General features: G+C 36.8%; 1 protein-coding gene across 1 annotated transcript; it reads right to left on the reverse strand.

Moving 5' to 3' along the window:
* Nucleotides 1-2674: 2674 nt before the first annotated feature.
* LOC144957352 (gamma-interferon-inducible lysosomal thiol reductase-like) lies at nt 2675-18096 on the reverse strand. The gene is made up of 7 exons (XM_078888527.1): nt 17774-18096; nt 16435-16611; nt 15088-15171; nt 12576-12674; nt 9225-9371; nt 6357-6425; nt 2675-5254 (listed from the first exon to the last, which is right to left on the reverse strand). The coding sequence occupies exons 1-7, from the start codon at nt 17918-17920 to the stop codon at nt 5222-5224; spliced, it is 756 nt and encodes a 251-aa protein (XP_078744653.1). The 5' UTR covers nt 17921-18096; the 3' UTR covers nt 2675-5221.
* Nucleotides 18097-23043: the final 4947 nt, after the last annotated feature.

Genomic DNA, 23043 nt, shown 5'->3' on the forward strand with positions numbered 1-23043 from the left:
AGAGCCTGTTCAAAAATGTGTTTGTTTTTGTTTTTAAGGGTTTTACGGCGCTTGCAACACATTTAGGTTAGCGCCAGTAAAAAGGAAGAAAATGGGATAGTAGAAAGTTCTAGAATCACAATTAAATCACCCAAGAGAAAGTTAGACAAAGGGAAATTGGGAACAAATAGGGATCAGATGTAGATTCCAAGAGCATACCATCAATGAACTTAGCTTGAGATCACCTATAAGTCTCACCAGACACAAGCAGAAGATCCAACAAAGAGGAATACAATCAAATGCTTACATTTCATTATACATTAAAAATAACAAATATAATAATACATAACAGAGAGATGATTTACAAGGAAAAAATATCATCTCCCAAAACAATAACTATGCATCTGACTGTTTCCCTCCCAGCCAAGGACTCTGGCCAGGGTCGGGACAAAACCAAGCAATCTCATACCAAGACAAAGACAGAAAGCATGTTGGAAAACAGATATAAGGGGATAGAAGACACAGTATGTACCTCCCTGTCCACTGTGGAGGTAGGGAACCCCACCCAGTGTTCAAAAATCGAATCCAATCCAATCCATACGGTTACAGCTTCAGTACTGAAGATAGACACAACATTTGTGTGGTGTGGGATGGTGTCAGGTTATGGCCCTGTATCACAATCATTAAGTCATCCTAGGACAGAAATGATTTATAAATGACGAGTAAATGTCTCATTACTGTCATAATTTTTCAAGTTATCGGGGAGGGAATTCCCATACCTTTATTGTACTTGGAAAACGGACTGAGTGAGTGCATTCACTCGAGAGTGTGAGGGCTGATAGCAGTTCTCCTTTCTTGGGTTTTATAGGTGCTCTTTGATTGTTTTTTTTAAGGGTCTTGCGGCACATTTAGGTCATTTCAGCGCCAGTAACAAGGAAGAAATGGGATAGTAAAAACATTCTGGATGTACTTAAAAGGACGAGGAAAAAGTAAGACAAAGGAGACTGGTTCAAATAGAGAACAGATGTAGATTCCAAGAGCCCACTATCAATGTACTTAGTTTGAGATCACCTAAAAGTCTTATCCAGACACCAGGACAGGATCCCACTGAGAGGAACTCAAATGTGTACAGAATATATAAAAAAAAAGAAAACATAAGTAACAATACATAATAGAGAGATGATTTGCAAGGGGGAAAAATCATCTCCCAAAACCAATACTAAACATTTGACTGTGTCCCTCTCAGCAAAGGACTTCGGCAAGTGCCAGGACAAAATAAAATAATCCCGTTACAAGACAAAGACAAAGCAACTCGGAAAACAAACATTATAAGGTGATAAACGGCACAGCGAGTGACCTCCTGCCCACCATGGGAGGTCAAAAGATCCCACCTAGACAATCTTTCTATAGCACTGCACAGACCAATCACGTACAGGAGAAAGATGGAAAAATTACAAAGTCTGTAGAGAATAATTGGAACATTGTCTCATGTCTTCCCCTGGGATTTAAAGTCGTAACTTGTCATTCCAGCATCCCATCCATTGAAATTGACGAACATTTTGTTTTTAAGGGTTTTATGGCGCTTGCAATACATTTAGGTCATATCTGCGCCAGTAAAAAGGAAGAAAATTAGATAGTAAAAATATTCTAGAAGTTCATAATTAAAAGGACTTGAAGTAAAAGTAAGACATAGGGGAAATAGTTCAAAAAGGGAACATGTAGATTCCAAGCGCACATTGTCAATGTACTTAGAGATCACCTAAAAGTCTCATCCAGACACCAACATAAGATCTCACTAAGAGGAATACACTCAAATGTTTACAAATCACATGTTAAAAACAAAAACAAAAAAAAATAAAAAAAATAACAGTACATGTCACAGATATGATTTACAATTTTAAAAAAAGATCATATCCCAAAACTATAACTATACATTCAACTTTTTCCCTCCCAGCCAAGGACTCCGGCCAGGGTCAGGACAATACTAAGTAATCTCATTCCAAGACAAAGACAGAAAGAAATTGGAAAACAGATACAGGGAGATAGAAGACAGAAAAAGTACCTCCCTGCCCACTATGGGAGGTCAGGATCCCCATCCAGATACAGGGAGATAGAAGGCAGAAAAAGTACCTCCCTGCCCACTATAGGAGGTCAGGATCCCCACCCAGATACAGGGAGATAGAATACAGAAAAAGTACCTCCCTGCCCACTATAGGAGGTCAGGATCCCCACCCAGATACAGGGAGATAGAAGACAGAAAAAGTACCTCCCTGCCCACTATAGGAGGTCAGGATCCCACCCAGATACAGGGAGATAGAAGACAGAAAAAGTACCTCCCTGCCCACTATAGGAGGTCAGGATCCCCACCCAGATACAGGGAGATAGAGGACAGAAAAAGTACCTCCCTGCCCACTATAGGAGGTCAGGATCCCCACCCAGATACAGGGAGATAGAAGACAGAAAAAGTACCTCCCTGCCCACTATAGGAGGTCAGGAACCCTCACCCAGATACAGGGAGATAGAGGACAGAAAAAGTACCTCCCTGCCCACTATAGGAGGTCAGGATCCCCACCCAGATACAGGGAGATAGAGGACAGAAAAAGTACCTCCCTGCCCACTATAGGAGGTCAGGAACCCTCACCCAGAATTGACAGACAATAAATCAAAATGTCAAACAAGACGGAAAACTAAACCGTTAAGTTTTAAAATCCTTTTTAATGCCAAGATAGAAAATAAAATAATACTCCAAGATTCGACCATAATCTAGGAAAGGGTTTTCTGGGGGGGGGGGGGGGGGGGGGGGGGGGAGAGAGAGAGAAATCAAACAATTTTTTATTTTGCTCTTGGTATGAAAGCATTCATGAGTATTGGATTACATCGACGTATACTTCTATGCGGGTCTGATAACCCAAATTGTTATGGTCCTATAGTGGTCATGAGAACACTCCCAAACCAATACTTAATATCATCCATTACAACAATACTAAATCAAGCCCATAACTACATTCGGATGTCAGACCTGCTAATGTGTACACCTTGGATTCCATAGAATGATAAAGATGACAATTTGTTACTTCAAATGAATAATTTTAAAATCTAAAGCTTAAACTGATTCGGTCACTTGTAAAATTATCGACAACAAAAAATATAAAGGACATGAATTGGTTGCAATACAAAATCGGTGGTCCATAAGTTGATAAATTCAGCTGAATAGATTTGAGGTAAGTAAAAATAGAGGAATGCAAAGGTTAGTTCTGAAACCAGTAAAAATAGAGGAATGCAAAGGTTGGTTCTGAAACCAGACCTGCCAACTTGAAGTTCTAAAAATTCGTAATTCTTAGGAGATAAAAATAGTAGTTGCTAAAGTTAACTTTAATAATCAACAATTTATCCTCATGCGGATAAAATAACACTTCAAAATCGTTAACATTTTGTAGTATGGCATCAACTTTCATTTTCAATAAGTTTTAATGACTTGGAGATGCTCACACTGTTCTCAAATCGGATCCAAAATTTAATAATTCTACGAATTTTTTGTAATAGGAAGCAGGTCTGCGAAACAAAAAAAAACACAAAATTGTTAAATGATTGAATAAAAATGAGATCAAATTGGTTATAAAGCAGTTGTCACGTGGTGGCTAGTTTGAATGTGGGGAAAACACAAGGAGTCAAAGGTGATGATGATGATGATGATGATGATGATGATGATGAAGAGAGATAGACGCAACAACAAAACATGCATCGAGTCACAACACTAAATGGCGTCAAAATTGGCCATTATAAAAAATGTCAGGAAAGTAGGAGCAGTAAGGAAAATAGGAGCAGTAAGGAAAGTAGGAGCAGTAAGGAAAGTAGGAGCAGTAAGGAAAATAGGAGCAGTAAGGAAGGTAGGAGCAGTAAGGAAAATAGGAGCAGTAAGGAAAGTAGGAGCAGTAAGGAAAGTAGTAGCAGTACGGAAAGTAGTAGCAGTACGGAAAATAGAAGCAGTAAGGAAAATAGGAGCAGTAAGGAAGGTAGGAGCAGTAAGGAAAGTAGGATCAGTAAGGAAAATAGGAGCAGTAAGGAAAGTAGGAGCAGTAAGGAAAATAGGAGCAGTAAGGAAAGTAGGAGCAGTAAGGAAAATAGGAGCATACATCTATTTCACAAAACAGTCAAAAGCAAACATTCTGCCATATACATTCCAATTTTACATTAACAATTCAAAAAATAGATACTCAACCAGCTTCATCACATCGACAAATTCCACCATCCATTTGCAAGAACACACACATACAAATGCAGCTTTTCCTTCAAACAATACATGAATGGAGCAAACTACCACATGACATAATAGACATCACAGACCCCACATCATTTCCAACGCGTTTTCCACATATACAAGGACACTGGGAGGATTGAATGACTAGAGTGACAGGATTAGTGTTTGTTTTGTTTTTAAGGGTTTTACGGCGCTTGCAACACATTAAGGTTACATCAGCGCCAGTAAAAAGGAAGAAAATGGGATAGTAAAAAGTTCTAGAATTACAATTAAAGCACAAAAGAAAAGGTAAGACAAAGGGGAACTGGTTCAAATAGGGAACAGATGTAGATTCCAAGAGCACACCGCCAAAGTACTTAGTTTGAGATCACCTAAAAGTCTCATCCAGACACAAGCACAGGTCCCAACTAAGAGGAATACACTCAAATGTTTACCAATCATATAATATAATATTTATACTAAACATAATACAATGCATAACAGAGAGGTGATTTGCAAGGAAAAAAATATCGACATCTCCCAAAACAATAACATTGCATTCGACTGTTTCCCTCAAAGCCAGGAACTCCGGCAAGGGTCAGGACAAAACTAAGTAATCTCATTCCAAGACAATGACAGGAAACAATTGGAAGACGGGTATGAGGGGATAGAAGACATTGCATGTACCTCCCTGCCCACTGTGGGAGGTCAGGATCCCCACCCAGCAGGATTATTGTGGCATGATAGATAACATTGATGTGTATAAGATTTGCAATAATGGGTATGGACTTGAACTTGAATGTTAATTTGACTCTTGGGTTGAAAATCTGGGTGGATGGGACAACTCTAAGAATGATGAAAGTGTCCAGTGATAAAGATGAAGCTGATAGGGAAGGTCAAATTGATGAGCTGTGACAACTAGCCATCTCGTTAGTACACACAACTGGCCATCTCGTTAGTACACACAACTAGCCATCTCATTAGTACACACAACTGGCCATCGTGTTAGTGCTCACAACGTTTTGGCTTGGGAGAACCCTGGAAAAAAATAATCAATAAAAGTCTTAGAAAAAAAGAAATAAATGCCATTACCCTCGGTATCTGGATAAAACGTTTGAGATTTTCCAAAAGAAAAAAAATCAAATATAAAAACATGTAATACTCTTTAGGTAAAAAAGAAAATAAAAAACAAATAACAAAAAGGCATAATAAAGAAGTACCTATAAAGAGCAACAACAACAACAAAAACAATAGAAAAGAAACATTGAAAAGTATTTTTAAAATAACTAAAATCGAAAATATATTTCATGGATTGATTGGTCTCAAACAGGAAAAATGATCTAAAGTACCAATCTAGAACTTTGTAAATTTGTCGCCATTTTCCACACTAAATTTACAATTTACAAAATTTAAAACTGTGAAGGCTTTTATCCATTTCTTTGATCCACAAAACGTAATTTTGATGGTAGATACAAATGTATTCATCATTCCATAATTACATTCACAATGGATGTATATACGCTTTATCATAAATTGTATTTGAAATATACACTGTCTATCATAAATTATATTCGTGTTGGACTTATACAAGGTTTATCACGAAATTCTGGGCATATTTAGGTAACATTTTTATAGTGCATTACCAGTACCAAGTACTGCTTGATACTTTATGTTCCTACACATACATATTCACCCTCAGACATTACAAACACATTTGCGCACACACATACTAAGTAAGACATTTTAATAAGCCTTAACTCTCTCGAGTTCATTCTCATTGATAATCTTACAAATTTGTTTGATTTTCCATGCAGATGGACTCGAGAGAGTTAAATCGCTGCTAACGAAAAGAGTACATTGCATACATAATCTCCTAACATACACAGTATGTTTATATCAGATAACACAAGAATTATGTCAACTCATCCGATGACCAATTCTGTACTTTTTTTATCTTTTAATTTCTACTTGAAAATTTTTTTTTTGATGATTATGACTGGTTGTAACATTAAATACAAGTATCCGAAATTTCCTATTCAGGAAGCAGCATGGAATTTACATGCTAGAACCCAGAGAGTCCATGTGTATGATAATGGCTTACAAAAACAACTTCCTTCATTCAGGCATATTTCCTACTTACTGTATATGTGGTACAAATAAGAGAGATCAAATCTTTCTGAGCCATGTCTTGAATCTTGTCTGTGTGTACCTGTGGAATGGATTCATATTAAACCATAGAAAACACGTGACTGCCTCAGACAAAACTTGTACAAATAATTCTATAATAGATCTAATAATAATATGAACTTTGTAAAAAATGTTCAAGATATTGTCGAGTTGTGTTGTAATAAAATTTAATCAACCTCTCTTCTCAATGTGTACCTATGACTGTAGTAATTTAAGATTAGTGCTATCCAAATATATTCTATTATCACAATTCTTATTATTATCATTATCATTCTTCTTCTTCTTCTTCTTCTTCTTCTTCTTCTTCTTCTTCTTCTTCTTCTTCTTCTTCTTCTTCTTCTTCTCTTTCTTCTTCTTCTTTTCACTATTACTATTATTATTATTATTATTATTATTATTATTATTATTATTATTATTATTATTATTATTATTATTATTATTATTATTATTACTAGTGGAGAAACCGTAATATTTTCGGGGAAATAAAGTCTATTACAAAGAAGCACTCATCTATTTTACTTATTACTATATACTATCATAATGTGGAAATTAACATAGATCGGGACAAATCTTTCGAGCCACCAACAACAAAAATCGGTTAGGTATAAAATAAAGTGTGTAGGTGTGTGCAAATGAATTTGGCAATAGCGCGACCGGCGAGATAGCGATTCCCAAACCTCAAATGCCCGAGTGATGGGACACTTAAAAAAAAAAAATTATTTAATTAATTTTTTTTTTGGTACAATGTATGAAGGCTTTATTCAAGAGCAATGTTTACATTTTAAAAATCCCAGGCCAACTTATCTAATGACCCTTTTAATTAGCATCCATTTTATTAGTTGGATTGAATATTAATGTGTTTGATGTTGTTTCAAGATCAATGTTTTCTTTCATTCTTCAGCCTAATCCTACGCCACTACCACATCATCGCATTCATCTGTGGTGTTTCAATCATCCTGTTTTGTTGATAAAGGGGAAACCCGAAACGTTCATTTGATCTGTTTTTGTAATTAAATTGAAGCTTACATTCAACTTCACGTTATTATTTATTCCTAATCCTACAGAACAACAATCAAGTTGGCTAGTTTATAGTTCCACGTGGACCTCAAGGAGATGTAATGATTCAAGGGCAATGTTTTCTTTCATTCTTCAGCCTAATCCTAAAGAACAACAATCAATTTGGCTAGTTTATAGTTCCACGTGGACCTCAAGGAGATGTAATGATTCAAGGGCAATGTTTTCTTTCATTCTCAGCCTAATCCTACAGAACAACAATCAAGTTGGCTAGTTTATAGTTCCACGTGGACCTCAAGGAGATGGAATGATTCAAGGGCAATGTTTTCTTTCATTCTTCAGCCTAATCCTACAGAACAACAATCAAGTTGGCTAGTTTATAGTTCCACGTGGACCTCAAGGAGATGGAATGATTCAAGGGCAATGTTTTCTTTCATTCTTCAGCCTAATCCTACAGAACAACAATCAATTTGGCTAGTTTATAGTTCCACGTGGACCTCAAGGAGATGTAATGATTCAAGGGCAATGTTTTCTTTCATTCTTCAGCCTAATCCTAAAGAACAACAATCAATTTGGCTAGTTTATAGTTCCACGTGGACCTCAAGGAGATGTAATGATTCAAGGGCAATGTTTTCATTCATTCTTCAGCCTAATCCTACAGAACAACAATCAAGTTGGCTAGTTTATAGTTCCACGTGGACCTCAAAAAGATGTAATGATTCAAGGGCAATGTTTTCTTTCATTCTTCAGCCTAATCCTACAGAACAACAATCAAGTTGGCTAGTTTATAGTTCCACGTGGACCTCAAGGAGATTGAATGATTCAAGGGCAATGTTTTCTTTCATTCTTCAGCCTTATCCTACAGAACAACAATCAAGTTGGCTAGTTTATAGTTCCACGTGGACCTCAAGGAAAACAACGACGTCATCATAGAGATATAATTTGACGAAAGCAGGAAATCCTGATTCCAATCAAATTGTGTACATCTTCATGATTAAAACAGATTTATACAAACATATGAATGAAGGGACGAATTAGTCTTAACAAAAGAGTTATGTGCTTTTTAAATTTTTATTATACAACTGTATTGTGAAACTGGCATAGATCGAAACAAATCTTTTCACTATCAGTGGCCAAATTGTGACAATCCATGGACAAAGGTTAAGGACTCATGATTATCTCCCCCCCCCCCCCCCCCCCCCCCCCCCCAATAAGATATTCTAAAAAAATAAAACAATTTGAATCAACGGACAACGAAATTACCCTTAATTTAAGAAAGGTTACAAGTTACTCGTATATCAATCTGTGAAAAATAGTTTTATAATTTTTAGATTTGCCAGTAATTCTGTGCTTGATGATGAAAATGTATCATTGGTTGTACGATACAATTTTTATCTCCAACTATAACCCTATTTTATTGAAGAATAGATTATGATAATGATTATTATTATTATTATTATTATTATTATTATTATTATTATTATTATTATTATTATTATTATTATTATTATTATTATTATTATTATTATTATTATTATTATCATATATATTATTATTATTATTATTATTATTATTATTATTATTATATTATTATTATTTATTATTTATTAATTATTATTATTATTATTATTATTATATTATTATATTATATTTTATTATTATTATTATTATTATTATTATTATTATTATTATTATTATTATTATTATTATTATTATTATTATTATTATTATTATTATTATTATTATTATTATATTATTATTATTATTATTATTATATTATTATTATATTATTATTATGTAAACTTACCCCATTGAGAGTAACCCAAGGCACGTATTGATGTCTTGGCCGTAGAGATTGAGTTTTCAATCCCATCTGATTTTCCAGGAAATGACCATGGTAGGAATTGACACAGGTCATGATTTTGGTGATGTTCAGTTTGTGCTGGTCAGCGCACTGAAAGGTAATATGAGGAGGAAAAGAAGGTATGCTGTTATTTTTTTTTAACCATCTATTATCATTGCAGGTGAAAAACCCTAGAAGAAAATCCTACTTGGCGACCATGAAAGGAACCATGATGGAAGAAAATCCTCTCTGTGACTATGAAAGGGACAGTGATGAAAGAAAATCCCCTCTGTGACCAGGAAGGGAACTGTTATGGAAGAAAATCCCCTCTGTGACCGAAGGAACGAGGAAAATCCTCTGTGACTATGAAGGGACAGAGAAGAAAATCCCCTCTGTGACTATGAAAGGGACAGCTAGAAGAAAATCCCCCGTGACTATGAGGAACAGGTAGAAGAAAATCCCCTCTGTGACTATGAAAGGGACAGCTAGAAGAAAATCCCCTCTGTGACTATGAGGGGAACAGAGAGAAGAAATCCTCAGTGACTATGAGGGAAGGAAGAAAATCCCTCTGTGACTATGAAAGGAACAGTGGTAGAAGAAAATTCCCTTTGTGACTATGAGGGGAACAGAGATAGAAGAAAATCCCCTCAGTGACTATGAGGGGAACAGAGTAGAAGAAAATCCCCTCTGTGACTATGAGGGGAACAGAGATAGAAAAATCCTCGTGACTAGAAGGACGGAGAAGAAAATCCCCTCTGTGACTATGAGGGACAGCTAGAAGAAAATCCCCTCTGTGACTATGAAAGGGACAGTGGTAGAAGAAAATCCCCTCTGTGACTATGAGGGGAACAGAGATAGAAAAAAATCCCCTCAGTGACTATGAAAGGGACAGTGGTAGAAGAAAATCCCCTCTGTGACTATGAAAGGGACAGTGGTAGAAGAAAATCCCCTCAGTGACTATGAAAGGGACAGTGGTAGAAGAAAATCCCCTCTGTGACTATGAGGGGAACAGAGAGAAGAAAATCCCCTCTGTGACTATGAGGGGAACAGAGATAGAAGAAAATCCCCTCAGTGACTATGAGGGGAACAGTGATGGAAGAAAATCCCCTCAGTGACTATGAGGGGAACAGTGATAGAAGAAAATCCCCTCAGTGACTATGAAAGGAACAGTGATAGAAGAAAATCCCCTCAGTGACTATGAAAGGAACAGTGGTAGAAGAAAATCCCCTCTGTGACTATGAAAGGGACAGTGGTAGAAGAAAATCCCCTCAGTGTACTATGAAAGGGACAGTGGTAGAAGAAAATCCCCTCTGTGACTATGAGGGGAACAGAGAGAAGAAAATCCCCTCTGTGACTATGAGGGGAACAGAGATAGAAGAAAATCCCCTCAGTGACTATGAGGGGAACAGTGATGGAAGAAAATCCCCTCAGTGACTATGAGGGGAACAGTGATAGAAGAAAATCCCCTCAGTGACTATGAGGGGAACAGTTATGGAAGAAAATCCCATTCAGTGACTATGAAAGGAACAGTGAAAGAAGAAAATCCCACTCAGTGACAATGAAATTAACAGTGAAAGAAGAAAATCCCATTCAGTGACTATGAAAGAAACAGTGATAGAAGAAAATCCCACTCAGTGACTATGAAAGGGACAGTGACTTACTTGACTTAGATGCCTTTCGCGTCTCGACCGAAAGATCGGGTCGCCTTGGCTGTTTCCAGTATTTCCTGTGTGAGGTGTCTCCAATATTGCCGGTCCTCTGCTAGGGTTCTCAGATTTTCAAGGTCCCTGCCGTTATGAGACTAATGCTTTGTCCAAGTGTTGTGAGGTTTTTGTTTAGGATCACAGGGAGTGTTGTGATCGGTCTTCCTCTGAAAAGATTCCCGTGTTTTTGGAAGTATCCCGACATGGCTTGGTTAGCTGGTATGTTTTTGTCCCTGCGTAGTATGTGACCGAAAAGTTGCCATCGTTGTTGTAAAATGTCAAGGGAGATTGGTCTTTCTTTTGTGATCTTATAGAGTGATTCATTTGAGATCTTTTTTGGGTATTTGATGTCCAGTACCCTTCTTAGCTGTGTGCGATGGAAGGCATCCAGATGTTCTTCTTCGGATTTTGTCAACGCCCAAGTGCCGCAGTTATACAGAAGTACCGGTTTTACAAGAGCACGGTCCAGTTTCAGTTTGGTTTTTCTCTTTATTTTGTCACCTCTAATCCATACATTGGTGAGTTTACTGAGTGCGGCGTTTGATAGCTGTTTTCTTCTTTGTACATCCTCGGTGTCTCCAATTAGTGAGCCGACTTTCTTTGTTCTTTTCCATTCCTCTTTGTTCCTCGATATTGTTGTAAGGGACAGTGATGGAAGAAAATCCCACTCAGTGACTATGAAAGGAACAGTGAAAGAAGAAAATCCCACTCAGTGACTATGAAAGGGACAGTGAAAGAAGAAAATCCCACTCAGTGACTATGAAAGGAACAGTGAAAGAAGAAAATCCCACTCAGTGACTATGAAAGAAACAGTGGAAGAAGAAAATCCCACTCAGTGACTATGAAAGGGACAGTGATGGAAGAAAATCCCACTCAGTGACTATGAAAGGAACAGTGAAAGAAGAAAATCCCACTCAGTGACTATGAAAAGAACAGTGAAAGAAGAAAATCCCACTCAGTGACTATGAGCCCATCCCAAACGTTAAATGTTGCTTTCAGCGGGGGACCCAGAGTAAAGCAGTCTGAGCACATATGAGCGGATATTGTGCCAAATAAAAATGTTTTTTTTTTTTTTCAATGATTCATAATCCTTTAGAATTGACGACTTGATTTCATTTTAACCAGAAATATGGTATGTGAGAACTTGGAAATCATTAATGTGAGATGTGGGTACTTGGAAATCATTAATGTGGGATGTGGGAACTTGGAAATCATTAATGTGGGATGTGGGAACTTGGAAATCATTAATGTGAGATGTGGGAACTTGGAAATCATTAATGTGAGATGTGGGAACTTGGAAATCATTAATGTGAGATGTGGGAACTTGGAAATCATTAATGTGAGATGAGGGAACTTGGAAATCATTAATGTGAGATGTGGGAACTTGGAAATCATTAATGTGAGATGTGGGAACTTGGAAATCATTAATGTGAGATGTGGGAACTTGGAAATCATTAATGTGAGATGAGGGAACTTGGAAATCATTAATGTGAGATGTGGGAACTTGGAAATCATTAATGTAATGTAAGATGTGGGTACTTGGACATCATTAATGTGAGATGAGGGAACTTGGAAATCATTAATGTGAGATGTGGGAACTTGGAAGACTCACCCCTACAGCTGATTTCCTTGGTATGGAGTCAGAGTTCTCAATACAATTGATGAAAGGGAAATAAGTGTGGATGTCTTTGTAGATGTCAATGGCACATGTCTGAAACATTTTTTAACAAAAGATATTTACGTTATAATCAGAAATAAATGCACAATGGAAAAATGATAAAATAAGAGATATTTTAGTTTTGGAATTACAGTTCACTCTGGATAATTGAAACACCGTGGGATCAGTAAAAATATGTGATTAACCAAAGCTGAAGTCCCTATCCACTATTGTATCATTTTCTCTCTGAGTTTACATGAGTCCATGGCCTCATTAATTTATTTTCCTTGGGGGTTTTTTTCTCCTCACATTTTTATGGTTTTAAATTCCATCATTTTTCTTTGTGTTTGAAATCATTCATCTCCCTAAGAAAGCATCAAGGGTCGTCTGGTTTCTTGCTGAGGTCAGATGTTTATAAACGTCTTACTTCAAACAAGTTGTTGTAAAATTGTTCTTAATCCGTCTGAGATTAAGCAATTTGAAACAAAATCCATATAGCAGCCCTTTATAGCTTTGACAAGCAAAAGCAGCTTTGATGCAAGCCGACATCTTATTCAGATTGGATTAACTTTCACTTTTTTGTTCTCAAAATTTGTAAAAGTCAAAGAGATTAGCCGTGATGCGAGACAATAAACTCTCACCATACCCATTTGTCACAATGCACAATTAACTGTCAATCCCAAAACAAAGCATATCGCTCAGTCTCTCCTTACAACTGTCATTGTTTACCTGTTGTCTTGACTATGCCCAGTCTCCTTGCCTCCTATCTAATGGTCACAGATGGCCACACAAACCCATACTACAAAAGCCCTGCCCTTGTTTGTGTCTAATAGAGTGGTGACACACTACTGCAGCATTAAACCCCGCCCACTCTCAATTCTTCAACCTGTCATGATTTCACCTGTGATGAAATTTAATCATGAGATTTTGTTTGATTGATTTATTGAATTTTCCTCTATTTGAGGTTGAAAATTTGTTGCAATTTACCAAAGTTTGTTGCAATTAACCAGTAACTTTTATATAGATTTAATTTCATTTATTGAGATATTTTGAGATTAACCGAATGTTGCGATTATCCGGATTGGTATATCCACAATTGAAAAGCCCAGATAGTTGTAATATAGAAATTGTGTCAAAATGAAATTTCCTGTTTCTTAAATGGCCACACTTTTCAGGCAAGCAGGATCACTAAAATTTGAAAAATACAACCAGAGTTTAATGTACATCTTCTATCTTATCCTGAATAGTAGACATTACCTCAATCATGTTTGATTGACATTTCTATAATATACTGAATAGTCAACATTACCTCACTCGTGCTTGATGTACATATTTTATCTTATACTGAATAGTCGACATCACCTCAATCATGTTTGATGCACATTTATATCTTATACTGAACAGTAGACATTACCTCAATCATGTTTGATGCACATTTCTATCTTATACTGAATAGTAGACATTACCTCAATCATGTTTGATGCACATTTCTATCTTATACTGAATAGTCGACATCACCTCAATAATGTTTGATGCACATTTCTATCTTATACTGAACAGTAGACATTACCTCAATCATGTTTGATGCACATTTCTATCTTATACTGAATAGTCGACATTACCTCAATCATGTTTGATGCACATTTCTATCTTATACTGAATAGTCGACATCACCTCAATAATGTTTGATGCACATTTCTATCTTATACTGAATAGTCGACATTACCTCAATCATGTTTGATGCACATTTATATCTTATACTGAATAGTAGACATTACCTCAATCATGTTTGATGCACATTTCTATCTTATACTGAATAGTCGACATTACCTCAATCATGTTTGATGCACATTTCTATCTTATACTGAATAGTCGACATCACCTCAATCATGTTTGATGCACATTTATATCTTATACTGAACAGTAGACATTACCTCAATCATGTTTGATGCACATTTCTATCTTATACTGAATAGTCGACATTACCTCAATCATGTTTGATGCACATTTCTATCTTATACTGAATAGTAGACATTACCTCAATCATGTTTGATGCACATTTCTATCTTATACTGAATAGTCGACATCACCTCAATCATGTTTGATGCACATTTCTATCTTATACTGAATAGTCGACATTACCTCAATCATGTTTGATGCACATTTCTATCTTATACTGAATAGTCGACATCACCTCAATCATGTTTGATGCACATTTCTATCTTACACTGAATAGTCAACATTACCTCAATTGTGTTTGATGTACATCTTCTATTTTATACTGAATAGTCGACATCACCTCAATCATGTTTGATGCACATTTCTATCTTATACTGAATAGTCAACATTACCTCAATTGTGTTTGATGCACATTTCTATCTTATACTGAATAGTCAACATTACCTCAATAGTGTTTGATGTACATCTTCTATTTTATACTGAAAAGTAGTAGACATTAAAACATTACCTCAATCATGTTTCCAGTGCATTCCTCCACCCCATGCTGACATTCAAACCGATACTTGAAAGCCGAGCTGCCATCGTAATGTGTCTGAAGACAAATCCCGAAAAGAAAGAAGTTCATAGGATCATGTAGCAGAATGTTATTTTGGTCTTAAATAAAATCCTGTAAAAACTAAATTAAATCATGGCAAATAAAATCCTTTTGAAAGATTAAATCCTCACATTTGGCATCGAAAGATGACTTTGACCAGACATTCCAGAGAGAAATATAGAAATTCCATGCCCCCCTCCCCCCAAAATAAAAAAAAACAAACAAACAATAAACCAAAAAGCCCTTTGATGACAGATTTTAACAAGAGCTTGATATAGAAAATAAAAAAAATTCCTGACATATACCTATGATTAAATTTAAATACACAGACTATTGAAAGGTCAGTTGATATATAACCCTCCATGTAATATAATATACGGATAAGGAGCCATCCGAGTATAACCCTCCATGTAATATAATATACGATAAGGAGCCATCCGAGCATAACCCTCCACGTAATATAATATACGGATAAGGAGCCATCAGAGTATAACCCTCCATGTAATATAATATACGATAAGGAGCCATCCGAGCATAACCCTCCATGTAATATAATATACAATAAGGAGTCATCTGAATATAACCCTCCATGTAATATAATATACGATAAGGAGTCATCTGAATATAACCCTCCACGTAATATAATATATGATAAGGAGTCATCCGAGTATAACCCTCCATATAATAAGATAATATACGATAAGGAGTCATCCGAGTATAACCCTCTGTGTAATATATACGGACAAGGAGTCATCCAAGCTGTCAAAGTCAGTTAAAATAAGGCATTTATAACATTGACCAAGGAAAGTAATGGGCCTGATCCCAGAATTGACTAAATTCCAAGCAATGTCAAACCACTCTCCCAAAATAAATAAAATAGGAAATATTTAACCTAATATCTGGAGTAATAAATGTTAAAGGGGAAAATATTTAACTATTTTTTTTTACTTCAAATGGATTCTAGTAACGAATGATAATATCAAACTAACAAACAATATGGAAACTTTTTAGTAAGATAACACCTAATAATTAAAAATTGGTACATATCATACCTCCCAGGTGCAGTCGAGATGCTTTTTTCTGATCTCCCTGTCCACCCAGGTAGCTCGGTTTGATAGATCTGGTGGAGAGTACTTTGCGATAGACCAGTGTCCTATCCAAAGGGTAACAATCAATTGCTATTGTATATTTTAGGCTATAGAAACCGGGATTAACTCTGGCTCAATGGGCCTCTAAAGGACTTTTTTAAAATTTTCATACCTGGGCATTTCCATAAGGTACAAGCATCAAATTCATGATGCTGCCCACATTTTCAAATGCAAAAGCCAACTGATTCTTGTAAAAGTCTTTGCAATCTGGGCACATGCTCTCATAGTACAGGGTGAAATTGACGGACTTGGCATTAGAATTGTAAAACTTCTTGCACTGCTCTGTTACCTGTGGATTGAAAATAAACGGGAAAAAAACCCCTTAAAAACACAATGTGACAATCGCTCCTAGCTTACCTATAATTATCTTTGTTTGTTCTATTAAGGTATTTATTTTGTTAAAAGGTTTTAACACCTGGGGTCAATTTGTTTCTATCTTTGGATAACTTAAACTTTGATTTAGGGTGAGAGACTACACAGAGAGGGCTGGTGGCGAGGTGCACATATTTGCAGGTCTGATAACCGAACACAATTATGGGCTTGATTCAACATTGATGTAATGGACAATATTTTGCGTTAGATTGAGAGTATTTTTCCATTAAAACAATGAGAGGCCATAACAACTTGGGTTGTCAGACCTGTAAATAAGGACATGGCGGCCTTTGTTGTCATTAGGGGCTGTCTGGACTAGGGAAGAAAAGTCTTGACGTTAATCTTCTACTTTCCCAGTTCCAAAATCCTTGGAAGTGTGCATGTAACCATACAAAAGAAAAGTTTTGACGTCACAAATTATATTTTTCCAGTTCCAATGTCCTTGGAAGTGTTATGTGATCAGTCCTTCGGAGGACTATAATAATGAATAGGTTACATATTGAATCATAAGGTGGCACAACTATAGGTTACATATTGAATCATAAGGTGGCATAACTATTTTAGTATCACGATTGTAAAGGCAGATTCTAAGGATTACGGGACGTAAAATAAAAGAGCGAGGATGGATGATTTTTATTGACGACCAGCATCTATTTAGACTAGAAAATGAGATGCCAAGATGTTTTGTCTTTCCAATGGGATTGGAACCAGTATTTGACATCACACTTTAGCTTAGTTCCCAATTTCAATTATGAGGTAAAGGGAATGGTATCAATGTGTATTAATAAAATACAATATTAATAATAATATATATATATATATATATATATATATATATATATATATATATATATATTATATATATATATATATAAACATTACTACCATCCACTAATGTAAAATTTGTCAACTTGGCAGTTGAAAAGGGAGGCCTTCCGAAAGTTCCTAACAACATCCCCCTCCCAAACCCCCTAATAGAACATTATAAAAAAAAAACAAAAAACAAAGAATACTGGGGATGTAGGAGCTTTCGGAAGGCCTCCCGTTGAAAATATCACACAAAAATACTAAATACTCACTCCACATTCTGTAGCAATTTGAGAATTGTCACACCAGAACTGTGGTGGGGCCGAACATAACGCCGAGGCCGAGGTCAACGAAGATTTGCTCAAAAGTACAATATGAAAAATTGCAAAAAAAGAACAATACAAAATCGTATTTCCCATCCTGGACTATTAATTGTATAAATATGGTAACAAACAAAGAGATGAAACAGGTTTAAACTATCAACATATGCTAAAATGTGCGTATATTTCTAGATCTGGGGTTCCAAAAACGAATGTACCACAGTTTTGTTTTTTCGAACCAAGCCTATATCAATAAAATCACATGATCATCACATGAGTGGGCAGGGATATCATGTGACATACACCATTTATGATTAACTGTGATTTCTTTTCTTTTTCTTTCTTTCATGCAAATAATATGCAAAGAAACACAAAAGTGCAAAAATAGGTTTTGGAAAATGTAAATGTGGGTGCATGATTGGGTTTTTCTCGAGAGCCAGAATAAATGATCGCCAAAATCACGATGATCAACAGTCAAGGCCCTACCAGGGGACACTCAATGAAATTAGAAAAAGAACACAGCAGACTTAGGACAAGAAGCAATTACTTTTCTGTTAGAACAATTAATACTTGGAATAACTTGCCAGAGAGAGAGTTGTGAATGCTGAAAGTGTAAACGCCTTCTAAGCTGAGTTGGACAGATTCTGGAAAGATTTGCCAACAATCTATGATCCACAGTGCTACCACACAGACTGTCACAGACTAAACCCTTGAAAGATGAATTGCAAAACTGAATAGTACTTCTGAACCATCTTCATTAATTAAATTCTATTCAAAATCACCTTAACCTTCGACGCAAACGGAATGGTCGCTATTACGTGCTCATAATAAATTCGACTTTCCGTCCACGTAATTACGCGCAGGCATTCCTGACGAAATTTATGTGCACGTAAATACTGTCGTTGGTCTTGGTCTTCGTCTTACTTTATTTTGTCTCTACACACGTAATAAAACGGTATTCCCTATACGCACGTAATCGTGACCAAGGCCACGGCGTACGCGTTTCAATCATAAATTCCTTTTTATATAAATACCAAATTTTTCAAAGTCTTTTGTTTTGTTTAGTTTTTGTTTGTTTATCAAAACCGATGTGTTTTTCTAGACGGTCGCAGTATCAGTAGTGTTTAGCCACGTGAAATGTTATTTGGTCACGTTTGAATTCGAAATTGCCCCCGATGAACTCGGACCATCTGACATACCCGATCAGGCCATCGATATTTGACGGTCTGTTATTCCGCCCGCACATTTACAAAATCCTGGTGCAATTTTATCATCTTTAAAATGCTTAACCTTTCGGCTTCAGGTTGGTACCCTCTCAATCGCCAGTATTTTAGCATTCATCAACTCGCATAATCGTTGCAAAATGAAAATGGATTTTGTTTGCACGTATTAGGGAATAAAAGTTGTGACGTCACATCCTCTACTATTCTGGTTCCAAAATCCTTGGAAGTGTGCATGTAGTAGTAGTAGTAGTAGTAGTAGTAGTAGTAGTAGTAGTAGTAGTAGTAGTAGTAGTAGTAGTAGTAGTAGTAGTCCAATTTACACATAAAGGAATCGGTACTTAACTCCCACGTACAGTCGAGTTATCTTTTTTTTTTTGACCCCCTGTCCATACAACAGTGATTGTATGATTGGGTCTGTTACATCAGACAGAAAGTGCTTCCCAACGGATACGCATTCTTTCTAAAAGAAGGTGCAATGTAAGTAACAACAAGATATGAAGTGAATAGAAAAGTGCCAGAAGACAATAGAGAGTAAAAAATTTTCGCGGCGATGGTGGGGTTTGAACCTGCGACCTTATTGGTACGACAACTCCGCCTGGCAGGTGAGAGCGTGGCTCTACCGTGTGAGCTATCCACGAACACAAAAATGTTCGTTTCAAACCCAAGTCATTTCTAGATCCCTCTCTCACCCACTTCTTGAGACCGCCGATTCGTTCGCACACCACCATCGCGAAGTAATTTTGACCAGCAGTTTAGCTTAATAGCCAATATTCTCAACACAAACATATAGCATAGAAACGATTGAGACATTGAGTATGCTCCGGTGTATGGGGTGAATTTTAAATTCAGAAAAGTGAGTGGAGCAGGCACTTATGTTGGTACCAATAAGGTCGCAGGTTCAAACCCCACCACCGCCGCGAAAATTTTTTATTCTCTATTGTCTTCTGGCACTTTTCTATTCACTTCATATCTTGTTGTTACCAACATAAGTGCCTGCTCCACTCACTTTTCTGAATTTAAAATTCACCCCATACACCGGAGCATACTCAATGTCTCAATCGTTTCTATGTTATATGTTTGTGTTGAGAATATTGGCTATTAAGCTAAACTGCTGGTCAAAATTACTTCGCGATGGTGGTGTGCGAACGAATCGGCGGTCTCAAGAAGTGGGTGAGAGAGGGATCTAGAAATGACTTGGGTTTGAAACGAATATTTTTGTTTTCGTGGATAGCTCACACGGTAGAGCCACGCTCTCACCTGCCAGGCGGAGTTGTCGTACCAATAAGGTCGCAGGTTCAAACCCACCACCGCCGCGAAAAATTTTTATTCTCTATTGTCTTCGGGCACTTTTCTATTCACTTCATATCTTGTTGTTACCAACATAAGTGCCTGCTCCACTCACTTTTCTGAATTTGCAATGTAAGTCATGCCAACTATGGTCAAAGGGAAATAGACGTGTTATTATTTTTCAGATTAATGTTTTTATTGCTGATGTCCCTTGAGTTCAATCTTCTTGAAGTGGCGCCGGATTTTAAATTGATATTGGCAATCACGGCCCTTAAATCCCCTATATCTCCCCGTGAGTAACAGAAAGTCAATATTTGTCGCACTGACCCCTCAAGTTCGTGTCCTGAGAGCTGTGACGTTGTTGGTGTCTATCCCTGCTTCTTTCTCCATCAATTTTCCCTATTAAAACCTCTTCTTCAATATAACTCTTCCTGTACACATTTTATATAGAGTCAAGGAATTTTCATTGTCGTTGTCGTAGTAGTGCGGCTATGTCGTCAAGCGGTATGGCACTTGCTTTCGGATCGGAATGTCCTGGGTTCGAGCCTCGCTCGGCGCACAGTTGAGCCATGGGAAAAATCTCTTTACTCACATTCTCTCAACCGTACTCCGGTGTAAAATGAGTACCCGACAGTCAGTTAGCAGAATTGTCTCTGTGGGAAAAAAATTGTAATATCGCCGAACAGGCGTCATGTCTTGTTCTGCATGTTACGTGTTGTTCCGGGACTTTGTAAAGCGCTTTGAGCACGTTTAGTGGATATTGCACTATGTAAAAGCTCACTTTTTAAAAGTAGTAGTAGTAGTAGTAGTAGTAGTAGTAGTAGTAGTATTAGTATTAGTAGTAGTAGTAGTAGTAGTAGTATAGTATATAGTAGTAGTAGTAGTATAGTATTATAGTAGTAGTAGTAGTAGTAGTAGTAGTAGTAGTAGTATAGTAGTAGTAGTAGTATTGTAGTAGCAGTAGTAGTAGTATTAGTAGTAAGCAGTAGTAGTAGTAGTAGTAGTAGTAGAGTAGTAGTAGTAGTAGTGGTAGTTGTAGTAGTAGTAGTAGTAGTAGTAGTAGTAGTAGTAGTAGTAGTAGTAGTAGTAGTAGTAGTAGTAGTAGTAGTAGTAGTAGTGCAATTCCGGAAACTCAATTTACACATAAAAGAATCGGTACTAAACCCCCCACTGTACAGTCAAGTTATCTTTTCTGACCCCCTGTCCACACAATAGTGATTGGGTAGCTGGATCTGTTATATCAGACAGGAAGTGCTTTCCGATAGATGCGCATTCTTTCTGGAAAGGTTGCCAATTTGTTGTCACTTTCCGGTTTATGGAATCCGTGGGAACTCCAGCTCAAGTTAGAGTTCGTATGGTTCTCTTCTCCTCCTTATTCTGTGGTTCTGAGTTCTGACTGCTTGATGGGTGGGGTTAGTCTTGCCAGCTATGGTCAAAGGGAATTAACTGTGTAATTAATTCATAGATTAATGTTTTTATTGCTGATGTCCCTTTTGCGTCATCAATCCATACCCCCCCCCCCCCCCCCCACCCTATCCGGCTATGTAATCTGTGGCACCATCCCCCGAAAGTAACAGAAAGTCAATATTTGTCGCACTGACCCCTCAATTTGTATTTATTTCTACATTCCTGTTTTTCGTTAGAGGTTTAGAGTTTAAGTTTGATTAAAATATTGTGGTATACACGTATGTGACATCAGTAATCGGGCTTTTCAATGAACCCAGTGTCCCTTACATACATAATAAGTAACAATAAAGTTTTTACTCTATTGAAAAACAGGAATGTTGAAATAAATACAACTTGAGGGATCAGAACGACAAATATTCACTTTCTAGTACTCTCGTGGGGTGGGGTGTTCGTGTAAGTGTGTGTGTGTGTGTGTGTTGGGGGGGGGGGGGGGTTATGGAGGATATAAGGGCCCTGATTGCCAATATCTATTTAAGATCTGGAGCCACTTCAAGGGACATCAGTAATAAAAACAATAATCTAGGAAATAACAACACGGTTATTTTCCTTTGACTATAGTTCGCAGGACTCCCCCCCCCCCCCCCCCCCCCAATCAGTCAGTATTGCCAGGTTGGCGGTTGGCATGTCTATGACGAATCTATGACCGATCCTAAGTGGAAGTGCCAGAAGGATGTGTTCAACTAAAAGAACAATCTAATTATTTTCCTTATTTTTAAACTTTAATCATCAACATCAATCTTTTGAACTGTCAAAGTGTAAGTGATATTTGAAAATACAAGAGTATTAATCGATTTTAAACTGTCAGATTTTATCAATGTCTGTTTACTTGTTTGTTTTGTTTTGTTTTATGTTTTCTTTTTGTTTTTGGCCACAAAAAAACAACAATAAAGCATCTAGTAAATTCCATGTCAGAATGTTCGCATAGTGATATCATAACTCCTCTCACCAACATATATGATTTTAAAAATTATAAGCTGCTCTGCATTTCAAAACATCAAGGGTATAGTTAAACCAGAAAGAATGATTTTAAAAAATGTATCTGGCTTAATTTTGTGTGTGTGTGTGTGCGTTTCCGGCTGGCATCATCTATTCCGAGAACCATACAAATAGGTCAGGAACCACCACGGAAACCACCAACTTTTGACCTAAAAACTTAACGTCCCTTAAATGATGTAATATCATTGGTCGAGCTAGGACAGCGCCCTTCGTCTGGTCTGTGAATCATTCAGTCTATTTTTAGACTGT

The sequence above is a fragment of the Berghia stephanieae genome, chromosome 11 (assembly GCF_034508935.2).
Source record: "Berghia stephanieae isolate SIO BIC M18660-M18661 chromosome 11, UCSD_Bste_1.3, whole genome shotgun sequence".
NCBI classification, from domain to species: domain Eukaryota; kingdom Metazoa; phylum Mollusca; class Gastropoda; order Nudibranchia; family Aeolidiidae; genus Berghia; species Berghia stephanieae.

Bases quoted from the DNA above. Each gene is read 5' to 3' on its own strand.
- LOC144957352 (XM_078888527.1), bottom strand. From the start codon at position 17,920: ATGGGAAATACGATTTTGTATTGTTCTTTTTTTGCAATTTTTCATATT. The intron at 16,612-17,773 runs GTGAGTATTTAG...TTCAATCCACAG, and splicing joins AAATTGCTACAGAATGTGGA to GTAACAGAGCAGTGCAAGAA. The intron at 9,372-12,575 runs GTGAGTCTTCCA...ATTACCTTTCAG, and splicing joins CAAGGAAATCAGCTGTAGGG to TGCGCTGACCAGCACAAACT.